Source organism: Equus quagga, chromosome 11, assembly GCF_021613505.1.
Source record: "Equus quagga isolate Etosha38 chromosome 11, UCLA_HA_Equagga_1.0, whole genome shotgun sequence".
Lineage (NCBI taxonomy): Eukaryota > Metazoa > Chordata > Mammalia > Perissodactyla > Equidae > Equus > Equus quagga.
In genome coordinates, this window is record NC_060277.1 from 9,680,675 (window position 1) to 9,694,813 (window position 14,139).

The following is a 14,139-nucleotide window of genomic DNA, read 5'->3' on the forward strand; positions in this document are numbered from 1 at the left end:
CCTGTAGAATATTCTTAGACATCATGATAAAAGTTTACTGGTGAAGGGAAAAAAATATCCTTTTATGAAGTTAAGACTATATTTTAAATCTGATGCAAATAGCTAGTAGAGCCTAATAAAAGGAGGGACTTTGTTCTGTTTTCAATAAGGTAGTTGAATTATTTTTGCCTTATGTGTGCATATTTTGTTTCCCTGGTAAAACTGAAGATTTTTCAAGGGTAAAGATGCTTTTTTTTCTCTGTGAAATAGCTAGTGAGCAAAGGGGAGATTACTCATAAGAACTCAATAAATACCCATTGAATTGTTACCAACTACATCTTACCAAATGCTCTTATCATACGCACGTGTGTTTATACACGAGGATCCCAGTCTGTGAATTTCTTGGCCATAAAAACCTACACATAAATGTAGTTTCCTTAATGGCCCATATGCAAAGAAACTATTCAACCCTTTTTTATTTATTGGAATGTGGCTATTATCTACTTTAAATAATCTAATAAAGAATACTGTCCTATCTTAAAATATTTATCTGAAGTGCTAATTTAATCATTATGTATGTTTCTCAAAATTTGTCTTTAAAAAAGCAAAGGCTTCAGAACTCATTTTGAATGATATATTTTGTTATATTTCCCTATTTTCCCCGCAGACTTTGACCACTGAACTTGGGTCCAGGGATGGTGAAAGAGGATGTGGAAAGAAACAACACTGGTCAGGGAGGAGAGGGTTATGCACATGGCTGGAGCTTAGGAACATAGATACATCTTATGAGAATACAGGTTTTGTTAGCTCATTTAATTTGTTTCAAGCCCCATTGCTTGTCATTTCTCAATACCTCCTGCAATTTTTAGTATAGGTTTCTTTCCCAGCTGAGATATTTTGAGGCAACTTGATATTTACATTTGGGTGATAACTTAGGAAGCCTCCAAAATCTTTGTGTTTTTTTTCATAACCACTTCTTACTTCTTAATAAGTGATAACATTTTACTTTTGAAGTTTTTGTCCCCTCCTTCCACTTCCCATAGACTTAAATTTTCTACCTTTCTCACTTTATTTCCCCTTCAGGTTCATTCATAGATTCATGCTCCAGTCCTGAGAGGCCATGTTATTTTAAATCTTTTCAATTTTTTTGAAAATGTATAGATAGATTTGTACTTCTAGGGTGTACACTTGAGATGTATGGTTAGGAATGTACAATATCTAAAGACAAATGGAAGCATCTTAAAATTAATTGAAATATTTAACATTACAGTTTTATGTACTTGACAGAAAGAAAGGCTTCAACAAAAGGATTTGTCCTTGCCCAGGACAGTTATGCTTTCAGTTAAAGAGAGAGTTTATTTGACCAGAATAGCTCATTTTCTAGTGATGCTAGATGACTAAAGACCGTAATTTCAGAAGTGCTTCCTTTCCATCGACAGAATTTTACTCTCCCCTGGGAAAGCAAGGACCTATGTCTTTGAGCCATGCTTAAGTTTTGAGAACTGGGGCTATGCAAGGGAAAGGAATAAGTTAAACATGGGGAATAATATGCAATAATGTTTGTAGGAAAATTATTTACTTCAAATGAATCGTTCGTTTAAATTGTTTAAAAAATAGTTTATTATTTAGTGTACGGTAATAATTATTGATATTTAGAGATTGCCTCTTGTTCTTTAATTTCACAGTATCCTGTACTTCTCCCATCTGTCCAGTAATTTTATGTGGTATCAAGAAAGTACCTTGTATTGCACTAATTTAGGGGGTGGGAACATCTATAATTTAAATTTATCCTGCCTTTACTGTGTCATTATACATTTCTATGTTCTAATTGGATTCTTTTGTTCATTTTGAAATTTACGTTAAAAATCTTGCAATGCCCCTTGAATTAACTGGAGATGTCCTGGCATGTTGCATAATTATGTTTGATAATCATTCCTTCTAGCACTCTAGGTCTTCAAGAGGCTTTAGATACCTTAAAACCAGTTAAAACCGTAGAATCCATCAGCTTGATTTGTCATTTTCTAATCTGATAGCTAGCACTGATGGGGGATGGGCGATGAGAGAGTGGTGTACAAGTAAGGATACTCCATGAGTTTTGGAAAAGGAGTATGGAATTGGCACCACACAAAGAGATTAAAGGTAACTTTAACTACTTAGATATTTTATTTTGCAACTTGTATTACATTTGACTACTTGCTTGGTTGCTTAGCTCTGTTTATCACCTTGACCCAGACCAGTATTAATCACAATCCATCTGTGGTTCCCCAGTGCTGTTACTATTCCTTACTGATGGGTAATCTCAATAAGGCAACTGGTGACTTTTTGTGGGGGAGGAAAAGAGAGAGAAGGGTGAACATGTTCTGTTATAAATAAACACTTGTCTGCTTTTCCTCATCTATGTGAGCACTTGGCATCCTTTCCGTTTGCCTGTATATTTTCTTCTTAATTTCTAGTCATTTTTATTCCAGAATGGGGAGACATTGCCTGGATCTTCTTCAACTTAAGCTACAGTAAAGAGAGCCTCTTTCTTAGTCCTCTTTTCCCATCAGTTTTAGGAATGAATTGATAAGCACCTAAAAGAATTTGTTTCTGAATAGGATTCTTGAAATCCTAACCCCATTAGGAATAACCCCAGTAGTTGTTAGAAATAAAACTGTTATACAGACTGATGTATGTCCAAGTTGAATATTGATGAGAGATTCTAAGAACAGATCTTACAGGCCAAGTTCCAGAGTGCTAAGCTCCACTCATGGGATAAGTAACATCTGGGTTCAAAGAAATTATTATGTTAAGATGCTCTCAATGTCTTTTAGGCAGTGCTGCAGAGGGCTTCTTACTTAGGTGGCCACTGGTCTAGGATCTCAGCTTTGTCTGTTCAGACACTTAAAAGGTGTCCTGTGAATTTTCTTTGAAATACGCAGGGGAAGCAGAAGTGGGTTGTACATGTTGTAAGTGAGATGGTCATTAGATGAAACGAGATTGCAAAAGTGTTGATTATTGTTGCAGCTAGGTAATGAAAATTCTCTGTGCTATTCTCTCTACTTTTGTGAATGTTGGAAAGTTTCAGAAATGAGAAGTTTTTAAAAAAAGAATGAGCTGAAGAGAATATTAGAAAAATGTTAACATCCGTTATAAATGAGGGACAGGTATCTGTTTTATTTTCTCTATTTTTGTTTTATAATTTTAGGACATTTCAGAATTAAAACTTCAAAAAAGTTATCCCTTCATCCATGAATGACTAAATACTAGGGATTATTTTCTGGTAACCAAACTAAGCTCATAAAATGTGGAAGAAATGTCAGTTTGTCAGCCTTGATATTCACTAATTAGTGTCTTTTCCAGTAGGAAAGAAGGAAGGTTAATTATGGAGTACAGAGTAAGACCATAAGGAGTTTGATAGTAAGGACAGAATAAAGTTATGGAAGTTGAAAGCAGACCCCATCGCAGCACTTATGATAGCAAGTTAGGACACCTTTTTTCTTGGAAAAATAGCATCAAGGTCTTATTCTTGGATATGGTTCTCTAAGACAATAAACACCTCACTTACTGCCTTTCTTTGTTGTGAAATCCTCTACCATATATTACAGAATATTAGGTTACAGTTTATCTAATATGAATTACATTTTATTTAGTCTCCTTGATGAGATTTAAGAAACCTTTTTGTCTCCTCAATATTGTATTTGTAAGTCACCTTAGTGGTGAAATTTTGAAATATTGTTTCCTAGTTCCTAAAGTATATCTGTTTAGGAAATTGCATTCAACTGTGTAATATTTTCAGATACTTAGTTTCAAGGGCTCTGCTGAGACATTTTAACAAAAATGCCACTTGAAGGTGAAGCAATTTAAATTAAATTTAAAGTGGAAGGGAGGGATATTATATTGTAACCTTCTTTGTGATGCCCTGTCCCCCATTTCTTTCTAATACCATTTTATAACTCACATATTAGAGAGATTTCTAAAGCTAGGAAACAAGATTGTGGCATTCCATTTGGCTAACTGATGTTTTATATTTTTACTTTCCTACGTTTTCTTCATTAAGCATTTATTAAGTACCTTTTGTGTGTTGAGCACTGTGCTAGGCTTTAGTGACAGAGGGTATCTACCTCAAAGAACTGCTCTCAGGAAGCTTCCTGTCTATAAGAAAGACAAATGAAAAATAAAATTAAAATGATGTGTGAAATGTGTTAAAATGCAATAAATAATATACTGGGTTGGGATAAGTAAAGGGAGTGAGCATCTCTGCTTAGGAAATCACTTTTTAGAGGAAGCTTAGGAATTCATTTTTAAAGATGATTGAGTATTTACCAGGACAACACGGAAGGAAAGACATTATCGGGCAAGGTAATAATATAAAATAGCAAAGTAAATTTGTGGGACTCTGCTTGTTTGGTGTCCTTTGTAGATTGTGTGTGGAGACGTCACGAGAGAGGAGATTCGAGATACAGGTAAGGGCCAAATCAAAGTGGGCATTAGATGTGATCCTTTTGTCAGTAGAAAGCTATTGAAAAACCTTGAATTTGGAATGAACTGTTAGGATTACCAAAATAGCTCTGATTTTAAGGAGTAATGTGAAACTAATTGGTGACCATTGTGTTAGTCTAGATGTTATGTAATGAGGTTTGACCTGTATTAGAGTAGAAAGAATAGAGGATGGGAAAGATAAGAGACTGTTTTAGAGGGAGGTTGCATATGGAAGGTATGGGAGGGAAGGGAGATTGGGTTGGCCTGGAGGTTTTCTGCTGTGGCTTATGGGGTTGGTGATACCATAAATTAGTTAACAGAAGGAATAAAGAAGGAGCAACAGGTTTTAGGAAAGTATGAGTTCAGCTTTAGACAATGATTTTGAGCAGCCTGTGGTAGGTACCTCTAGAGGTGAGGAGTAAGGAAGTACATTGCTGGGGTCCAGCCTCGGCAGAGTCCAGGTTCCCGCGGAAGAGACGGCGTCAGCGAAAAACTGGGGAGGGGGAAATAAATAGGACGTGAGACTTGGGTTGGTGTTAGCAAGTCCGACTTTACTGTGCACAAGTGTCGTTTATATATTTTTCAGGATTAGTACAGAAATAGTTCTACAAATATTCTCAGAGAGATAAGAAAGTAAAAAACGAGCACAAGAATATTTATTAGCATTCTATTTTATAGAGCATAAGGTTAATGGTAGTCTTCTCCACAGTTAACTAGTGTTTGTTGTCTCTAAGCTAAAGGAGATAGGTACCTAGGCATCTGTTGTAATTCATGGTAAAGTTAAATCAAAGAGAGAAGGTCCAGGCCTCCGGACAGGACAGCAGTCCCTCTGGTTACATCCTGGTGGAGCCATCCCTGCCTCCCTCAATCATTTACGCCATTAGTGTAGGTGGTTAATGGGAACAAAAGGCGACTCCAGGGTGTCTTATCCCCAGGGCTATCTGCATTCTCAGCGGGCAGTTAAACATCTTTACATTTTCGCGCCCTTTAGGGGGTGAAAGCATGCCTTTGTCTTTTAGATTGTGGAGCTAACAGTCCCTTAAGCACACTGCCGGAGAAAGTATCATTTTGTTAGTAAAGTAAAGGGATGAAAAGCTAAGCTAAACTATATATCTTCAAGAATAAAAAACAGAAATAAGTATAGACATAACCTTGCTAGAAAGCATACATATAATTCAGAAAATATCAGGGGTGTCGGCCGGCCATTCTTCACCGAGGGGCATCCCTGCACCCCTCGGCCCTTCTACTCATCAATTATTTATTATTTATTGCTTTTAGGAGAAAACCTCTATAACATTTTAACAGAAAGCAGAAGGTCAAGAATAATATATAGATACTTCTTGATCATCCAATTAACCAGCAAACTTAGAAGGACGATGCATATATATTTAGACAAAGAACTGGAGGGAGAAGGAAACATTAACCAGATGGAGGCCATAAACCTAATTCGACATCTTATCTGGGCAGGATTCCTTTCTGCTTGTCTCAAATGGCACTGTGTGCTCCTCCAATAATTAACCGAAAAATGTCTTGAAAGTTACCTGCAGGTGGTCACATTCTCTTACTTTATCTAATTTTCCCAGGAGGTAGTGCCTCCCAAGCAGCCACCCAAAGGCGTGAAAACTGGAGGTTAAGAAAGGAAAAGGAATGAAGGGCAATTAGAAGTGGCACAGGTTTCAGAACTATGTGAGGGGCTGGCCAGTTATTCTTCACCAAGGGGCGACCCTGCACCCCTCGACGTTAATCGGCTGGACCCTGTCAAACAGCCAATCAAATGATGTAGCCACAGCTCCCAGCAGTACATATCTGTTTGTTAGGAGTACACAAGCATAAGGTCTCAACTGGAGATGGAAATGTGGGATTTGGTGTCTTGTGGGTTTTAGTAAAAGCTGTAGGCAAACAAAAATTCTAACAAGTCAATAATAAAAAGGCGAATAGGAAAAAAAAGGGCATAAAGCTTAAACAGTCACTTTACAGAAGATGAAATGCAAATGACTGATAAGTATATGAAAATGGAGTGACTTCATTAGACATCATAGGAATGTAAAGTGAAACCACAATGACATACCACTCTCTAGAAGCCTAAAATGGAAAGAAAAAGGAAAGACATTAGCAAGTGATAATAAGGTTGTGGAGGAACTGGAACATTCACTAGCTGTGGAAGTACCCATTTATATTTGTACAACTGTTTTGGAAAACTCTTTGGCGGTATCTTTTAAAGTTGAACAAATGAACAGATGCAATTATTATGACCATTGGTGTACTGGGAAACTGGCTTGGTGTGTGTGTGTTTGTGTGTGTGTGTGAGAGAGAAAGAGATTGGTATGTAGAGTTGCTGATACTCCCACCGTGGTCAATTTCAAGCTATCAGTGGTTTAAAAACCCAACTTTCAAAAGTCTTCAATGTGTAACAATCAGTATAAGCTGGTTGCTGCCCAACCCAGTAATTTGATTTCTAGATATATAGCCAACAGAAATGCATAGATATTGAGCCAAAAGACACATACTAAAATGTTTGCAGCAACTCTATTTGTAATGCCCAAAACTGGAAACAACCCAAATATCCGTTTGCATTAGAATAGGTAAATTGTGGTATATTCATATAATAAAATACAACAATGGGAAGAATCGACTATTTAGACTCGAATTATGCATAATAACAGTATTGGATGTCAGAAACATAGTTGAAACCAGACACAGAAGAAAAGATACTGTATGACTCAATTTATGTAAAGTTCAAAAGCTAGCAAACTAATCTTGGGTTTCAGAAGTCAAAATAGTTGCTTTCCTTATTTGGAATCATGACCAAAGGTGACACAGTGGACTTTATGAGGTTCGTGTTCTGTTTCTTGATCTGGGTGCTATTTACTTGAATGTGTTCCCTTTGTGAAAATTCATTGAGCTGCAATGTATGATTTGTATACTTTTCTGAATGTATGTTTTAACATACATTATGTTACATTAACAAAAATGCTTACATAGAGCGGAAAAGCCTATGGGCAGAGATGAGATTACCCAGGAGTGAGAAGAGAAGAGTGACACATCCCAGGGAACACAGAAACCTCACATACACATTCCTGTTTCTTTCCCCATTTTCCTCCAGACCCCTTCTAGCTTTTTCTATAAAAGCACTGCATGAGGTAAGGATACCAAGAATAAAATTTCTGTTAGAGTGTGGGATTACTCCTGTAGCATTTCTGCATTGAGACTGTTTCCAAGGGGACTTTTTGACTGAATTTATTCTTAGGTTTTGGAAAAGTTAAAAGAGTTGGAGGAAGAACTACTGTCACGAGAAAGACTACCTGGAGGCAGGAGAGGGTGCTAAATACAGAACAGCGACATTTTTCTAAACCTTCTAGTGTGTTGGATCCCAGTAAATGCACTGTACCTATGTGATCATCTCTCCATGATATACTGAAATGGTATACTTTGTGAATTATTTGGTTTGAGAGGGGCAGAAAGAGGAAGGAATTTCATACTAATCTTCTCCTCAAAGAGTGCTTTCATAAATGGGAAAGTACTCCCAATTAAACAGAAACATCTGTCACTAAAGCCCATTAACATATAATATTAGAAACATGTTTGTTCATCTGTACTACTGCATACTTATCTCTCTTTTCCAGAAATGGCAAGAAGTCTTTTGAAGACATCGTCTATGTCTATAAGAACAAAATTGCTGCATAAAACCGGAGTGTCACTTTATAATACATCTCATGGCTTCCATGAAGAAGTTGTTAAAAAAAAGCTTCAGCAGTTTCCCGGTGGATCTGTTGACCTTCAGAGGGAAGACAGTGGCATTGGCATTCTTACTCTGAACAATCCAAGTAAAATGAATGCCTTCTCAGGTATAGAGATGTTTCTTTTGCTAGTTAAAGAATAACCTAAATCTAACCTGCTATCATATGATTTTTATCTTTACTCTTGTGATAAAATTTGTGGAAGTCATGGTACTCTTTGTAGAACACACATACACACACGAAAACAAAACTATCCCGTGAAGCAGGAACATTTCTTACTATTTGTGGATAGTTTAATGTTTTTTAAAAACCCATGAATACAGGTGTTGATAAAAAGATAAATGTCAAATTAATCTTGATAATATTTTTCATTGAAATTTATTAACTGCTTAATAACTTGATTTGCGTTCAGCTAATGTCACTGGGAGACAAGTGGGGGGACATTTCAAAGATTTTTAAAAATGAAGAAGAAAAGCCTATAAATGAAAATTATTTAGCTTAAATTTTTTTTCTGTGAATTGAAATACGACTGTCATTAATACATGTAATTCCAATAATCAGTCTTCTGGTAGGCAATACTATATTTGAGTTAGGAACATAGGCATAACTCTTGTTATGAACTGTTTACTTTATAACTCTTGTTGAGCTTGTCAACTTGACACTTAATGTGTACTGCTGTAAAGTCAGGTCTGTATTTCATTTTTACCCTAAGGAATAATTTTTTCATACCACCATATCCCATATTATTCATTCTAATCTTCCTATCCCTAGGACATGTATGATATATTCTCATTTTTCTGCCGAACCATATTTTTGTGTGATTTCTTAATTAAGATGGATAGGTAGAGAGAGATCACTAACAAATTGTAAACTCTTAAAGCGGGGGCTGTCATGTATACTTCTTTTGTGTATGTGCCATGGTACCAACACAACAGGCGTTTGATAGACATTCAGTATATATTTGTAAAATGCATGACCTAAGAGTTCTGTTTGATGCCTGATGGTTTCTAAATTATTTCTCTTTTTTCCAATATTTTATGTGTTTGTGAATCCCTTCCCCTCTCTGGCAGGTGTTATGATGCTACAACTTCTGGAAAGAGTGATTGAACTGGAAAGTTGGACAGAGGGGAAAGGTCTCATTGTCCGTGGGGCAAAAAGTACTTTCTCCTCAGGATCTGATCTGAATGCTGTGAAAGCACTAGGAACTCCAGAGGCAAGTATTGTATGAATTAATTAGGCACTAGGTTCTGCATGTTTATCAGACATCTATGGCTGAGATTATTATATTTTACTTATGTGGTTATTATGATGACAGCTACTCTAATAGCTTTTCAAGGATCAGAGTTTTTGTTTTGCTTCGTAAATTAAGGATTAGGTTGCAATGGTATGAAGTACTGGAGGGAAAAAAAAAAGGAAGGACAGGAAGATGAGCAGTAACCAAAGTCCGTTATTAAAACCAGCAAGAGTTTGAATTCTTTTAAGTGGAAGCCCCTTAGCATCTCATGATAAGGAACTTTACGTGAGGTATGTAGGAGAGGAAAAATTTTCCTCTCTTCCCTTCTAGGTTCCTTGGCTGTTTTAATAATCAGATTGACATAAGACAGATTAACATAAGAAAAAAAAATTTAATTACATATGTATGGGGGCCCCATAAGAACATAAGACCCAAGGACAAGTCAGGCAATTGAGGTTTGTATGCTATCCTGAGCTAAGGAATGGGATGGGGGCCTGGGGCCTCTCAGGACAATAAGAAGAGCAGATGTTTGGTAATTAGATGTTTGTCCTGCTGTACAGATAGGTCATTCAGATAAGTCATTTCTGGTAGTAGCTTGCTTTCTGGAACAGGTCCACATCTAAATTCTTTTAGGTTTAGGGGAGAGGTAAAAGTTTTTCTTGAGTCTGCTGGGTCTTGATTGCCTTCAGCTCAAAATAGTCCACATGCCAAAGTGGTACATTTTGGGAAGGCTCACTCTGAACTTCTTCAGGTATATATATTAATTACCTAGCATAGCTTTGGCACATAGTAGACTCAACAAATGGTAACAGTTTAAAAATTTGCCTTTGGAATACCCTGATAGAAAAAGAATCCTAACCATCTTCCCTTATCAGTCCTCCAAGAAGCCTGTTCATTCTTGAATTCAGCCCTCCACCCACATCCCCTAGATAAAAAAAAAAAAAAAGCAAGAGAAATGAAAAGAAAAAGGAAAAAATGTAAGTATTTGTTGCCATTTAATTATGGATGTGGGCTGTATGTAGGTAATGTTTTAAAGGTTTCCACAACTCTCATACCACTCTATGTAGTATATGATCTCTATTTGCATAAATATGTGAGGAAAGAGCTCTCTCTCTCTTTTGTTTATTTGAGTTCAAAATAGTTTACATCATTGTGAAATTTCAGTTGTACATTATTGCTTGTCTGACACCACATAAGTGGTCCGCTTCACCTGTGGTATCCACCCCCACCCCCCTTCCCCTGGTAACCACTGAACTGTTTTCTTTGTCCATGTGCTTGTTTATATTCCACATATAAGTGAAATCATCTGGTGTTTGTCTTTCTCAGTCTGGCTTATTTTACTTAGCATAATACCCTCCAGGTCAATCCATGTTGTTGCAAATGGGATGATTTTGTCTTTTTTATGGCTGAGTAGTATTCCCTTGTGTGTGTGTGTGTGTATGTATATATATATATATATATATATATATATAACCACATCTTCCTTATCCAATCATTGGTTGATGGGCACTTGGATTGTTTCCATGTCTTGGCTATTGTGGATAGTGCTGCAGTGAACACAGAGGTGCATATGTTACTTTAGATTGTTGATTTCAAGTTGTTTGGGTAGATACCCAGTAGTGGTATAGCTGAGTCATATGGTAGTTCTATTTTTAGTTTTTTGAGGAATCTCTCTACTGTTTTCCATAGTGGCTGCACCAGTTTGCATTCCCACTAGCAGTGTATGAGGGTTCCCTTTTCTCCACACCCTCTCCAACATTTGTTATTTTTAGTCTTAGTGATTATAGCCATTTTAACAGGTGTAAGGTGGTATCTTAATGTAGTTTTGATTTGCGTTTCCCTGATGGTTAGTGATGTTGAACATCTTTTCGTATGTTTATTAGCCATCTATATCTTTGGAAAAATGTCTGTTCCTATCTTCTGCCCATTTTTTGATCGGGCTGTTTGTTTTTTTGTTGTTCAGTTGTGTGAGTTGCTTATATATTAAGGAGATTAACCCCTTCTTGGATATATGATTTGCAAAAATTTTCTCCCAATTGGTGGGTTGTCTTTTGGTTTTGATCCTGGTTTCTTTTGGCTTGCAGAATCTCTTTAGTCTGATGAAGTCCCACTTGTTTATTTTTTCTTTTGTTTCCCTTGTCTAAGAGGACATGGTGTTCAAAAAGATCCTTTTAAGTTTGTTGTGAAAGAGTGTACTGCCTATACTATCTTCCAGGAATTTTATGGTTTCAGGACTTATCTTCAAGTCTTGGATCCATTTTGAGTTTATTTTTGTGTATGGCATGAGACAATCGTCTACTTTCATTCTTTCGCATGTGGCTGTCCAGATTTCCCAACACCATTTATTGAAGAGACTATTTTTTTCTCCATTGTATGGTCTTGGCACCTTTGTCAAAGATTAGCTGTCTGTATATGTGTGGTTTTATTTCTGGGCTTTAAGTTCTGTTCCATTGCTCTGTGTGTCTGTTTTTGTACCAATACCATGCTGTTTTGATCACTGTGGCTTTGTAGTACGTTTTGAAGTCAGGGATTGTGATGCCTCCAGCTTTGTTCTTTTTTCTCAGGATTGCTTTAGCAATTTAGGGTCTTTGCTCTATTTCTGTGAAGAATGTCATTGGGATTCTGATCAGGATGACATTGAATCTGTACATTGCTTTGGGTAGTATGGGCATTTTAACTATGTTTACTCTTCCAATCCATGTGCATGGAATCTCTTTCCATCTCTTTATGTCATTATCTCTTTCAATAATGTCTTACAGTTTTCATTGTATAAAGCCATCACCTCCTTGGTTAAATTTATTCCTAGCTACTCTGTTCTTTTAGTTACGATTGTAAGTGGAGTTGTATTCTTGAGTTCTCTTTCTGTAAGTTCGTTGTTAGAGTACAGCAATACAACTGATTTTTGTAAGTTGATTTTTACTTTACTGTAATTGTTAATTATTTCTAATAGTTTTCCAATGGATTCTTTAGGTTTTCTACATATAAGATCATGTCGTCTGCAAACAGTGAGAGTTTCACTTCTTCACTCCCTATTTGGATTCCCTTTATTCCTTTCTCTTGCCTAATTGCTCTGGCCAAAACCTCCAGTACTTTGTTGAATAAGAGTAGTGACAGTGGGCATCCTTGTCTTGTTCCTGTTCTCAGAAAGATGGCTTTCAGTTTTTCCCCATTGACTATGATGTTGGCTGTGGGTTTGTCATATATGGCCTTTAGTATGTTGAGATAATTTCCTTATATCCCCATTTTGTTAAGAGTTTTTATTATAAATGGCTGTTGGATCTTGTCAAATGCTTTCTCTGCAACAATTGAGATGATCATGTGGTTTTTATTCCTCATTTTATTAATGTGGTGTATCACGTTGATTGATTTGTGGATGTTGAACCATCCCCGTGTCCCTGGTATAAATCCCACTTGATCAAGATGGATGATCTTTTTGATGTATTGCTGAATTGGGGGTGCCAATATTTTGTTGAGGGTTTTTGCATCTATGTTCATCAACAATATTGGCCTGTAGTTTTCCTTTTTCGTCTTGTCCTTGTCAGGCTTTCGTATCAGAGTGATGTCCTCATAGAATGTGTTAGGAAGCATGCCATCTTCCCTAATTTTTTGGAGTAGCTTGAGAAGGATAGGTATTAAATCCTCTCTGAAAGTTTGGTAGAATTCCCCAGGGAAGCTGTGTGGTCCTCAGCTTTTATTCTTTGGGATACTTTTGATTACTGTTTCAATCTCTGTACTTGTGATTGGTCTATTCAGATTCTCTATTTCTTCTTGATTCAGCTTTGGGAGGTTGTAAGAGTCTAAGAATTTATCCATTTCCTATAGATTGTCCATTTTATTGGCATATAGTTTTTCATAGTGTTCTCTTATAATCCATGGTATTTCTGTAGTTTTCCTTGCTATTTCTCCTCTTTCATTTCTAATTTTACTAATCTGAGCTTTCTTTCTTTTTTTCTTTTTAAGTCTGGCTAGAGGTTTGTCAATTTTGTTTATCTTCTCAAAGAACCAGCTCTTTGTTTAATTGATCCTTTCTTCTGCCGTTTTGTTTCAGTGGCATTTATTTCTGGGCTGATTATTATTATTTCTTGCCTTCTGCTAACTTTGGGCTTTGTTTGTTCTTCTTTTTCTAATTCAGTTAGGTGTAGTTTGAGATTGCTTATTTGGGATTTTTCTTGTTTGTGAAGTTGAGCCTGTATTGTGATGAATTCCCCTCTTACTACCGCTTTTGCTGCATCCGAGATGAGTTGGTATGGTATGTTTTCATTTTCATTTGTCTCCAGATATTTTTTGATTTCTCCTTTAATTTCTTCAGTGATCCATTGCTTGTTCAATAGCATGTTGTTTAGTCTCCACGTCTTTGTCCCTTTCTCAGCTTTTCTCTTGTAATTAATTTCTAGCTTTATAGCATTGTGATTGGAAAAGATGCCTGTTGTTATTTCAATCTTCTTAAATTTGTTGAGGCTTGCCTTGTTTCCCAACGTATGGTCTATCCTTGAGAATGTTCCATGCACACTTGAGAAGAATGTGTATTCTGCTGTTTTGGATGGAATGTTGTATATATTTCTAAGTCCAACTGGTCTAGCTTTTCATTTAATTCCACTGTTTCCTTGTTGATTTTCTGTCTGGATGATCTATCCATTGATGTGAATGGAGTGTTGAGTTCCCCTGCTATTATAGTGTTATTATTAACGTCTTCTTTTAGGCTTGTTGACAGTTGCTTTATATACTTAG

General features: G+C 36.4%; 1 protein-coding gene across 6 annotated transcripts in view; it reads left to right on the forward strand.

Moving 5' to 3' along the window:
* The window catches only part of ECHDC1 (ethylmalonyl-CoA decarboxylase 1), a 66,654-nt gene that overhangs the window by 22,360 nt on the left and 30,155 nt on the right, over positions 1 to 14,139 (forward strand). For all 6 annotated transcript variants that reach the window (XM_046677596.1, XM_046677593.1, XM_046677591.1 and 3 more), the window contains 2 exons: positions 8,064 to 8,285; positions 9,248 to 9,390. In XM_046677596.1, coding sequence (XP_046533552.1) covers positions 8,066 to 8,285; positions 9,248 to 9,390 — 363 coding nt within the window. In that variant the 5' untranslated portion in view covers positions 8,064 to 8,065. The remainder of the gene's footprint in view (positions 1 to 8,063; positions 8,286 to 9,247; positions 9,391 to 14,139) is intronic.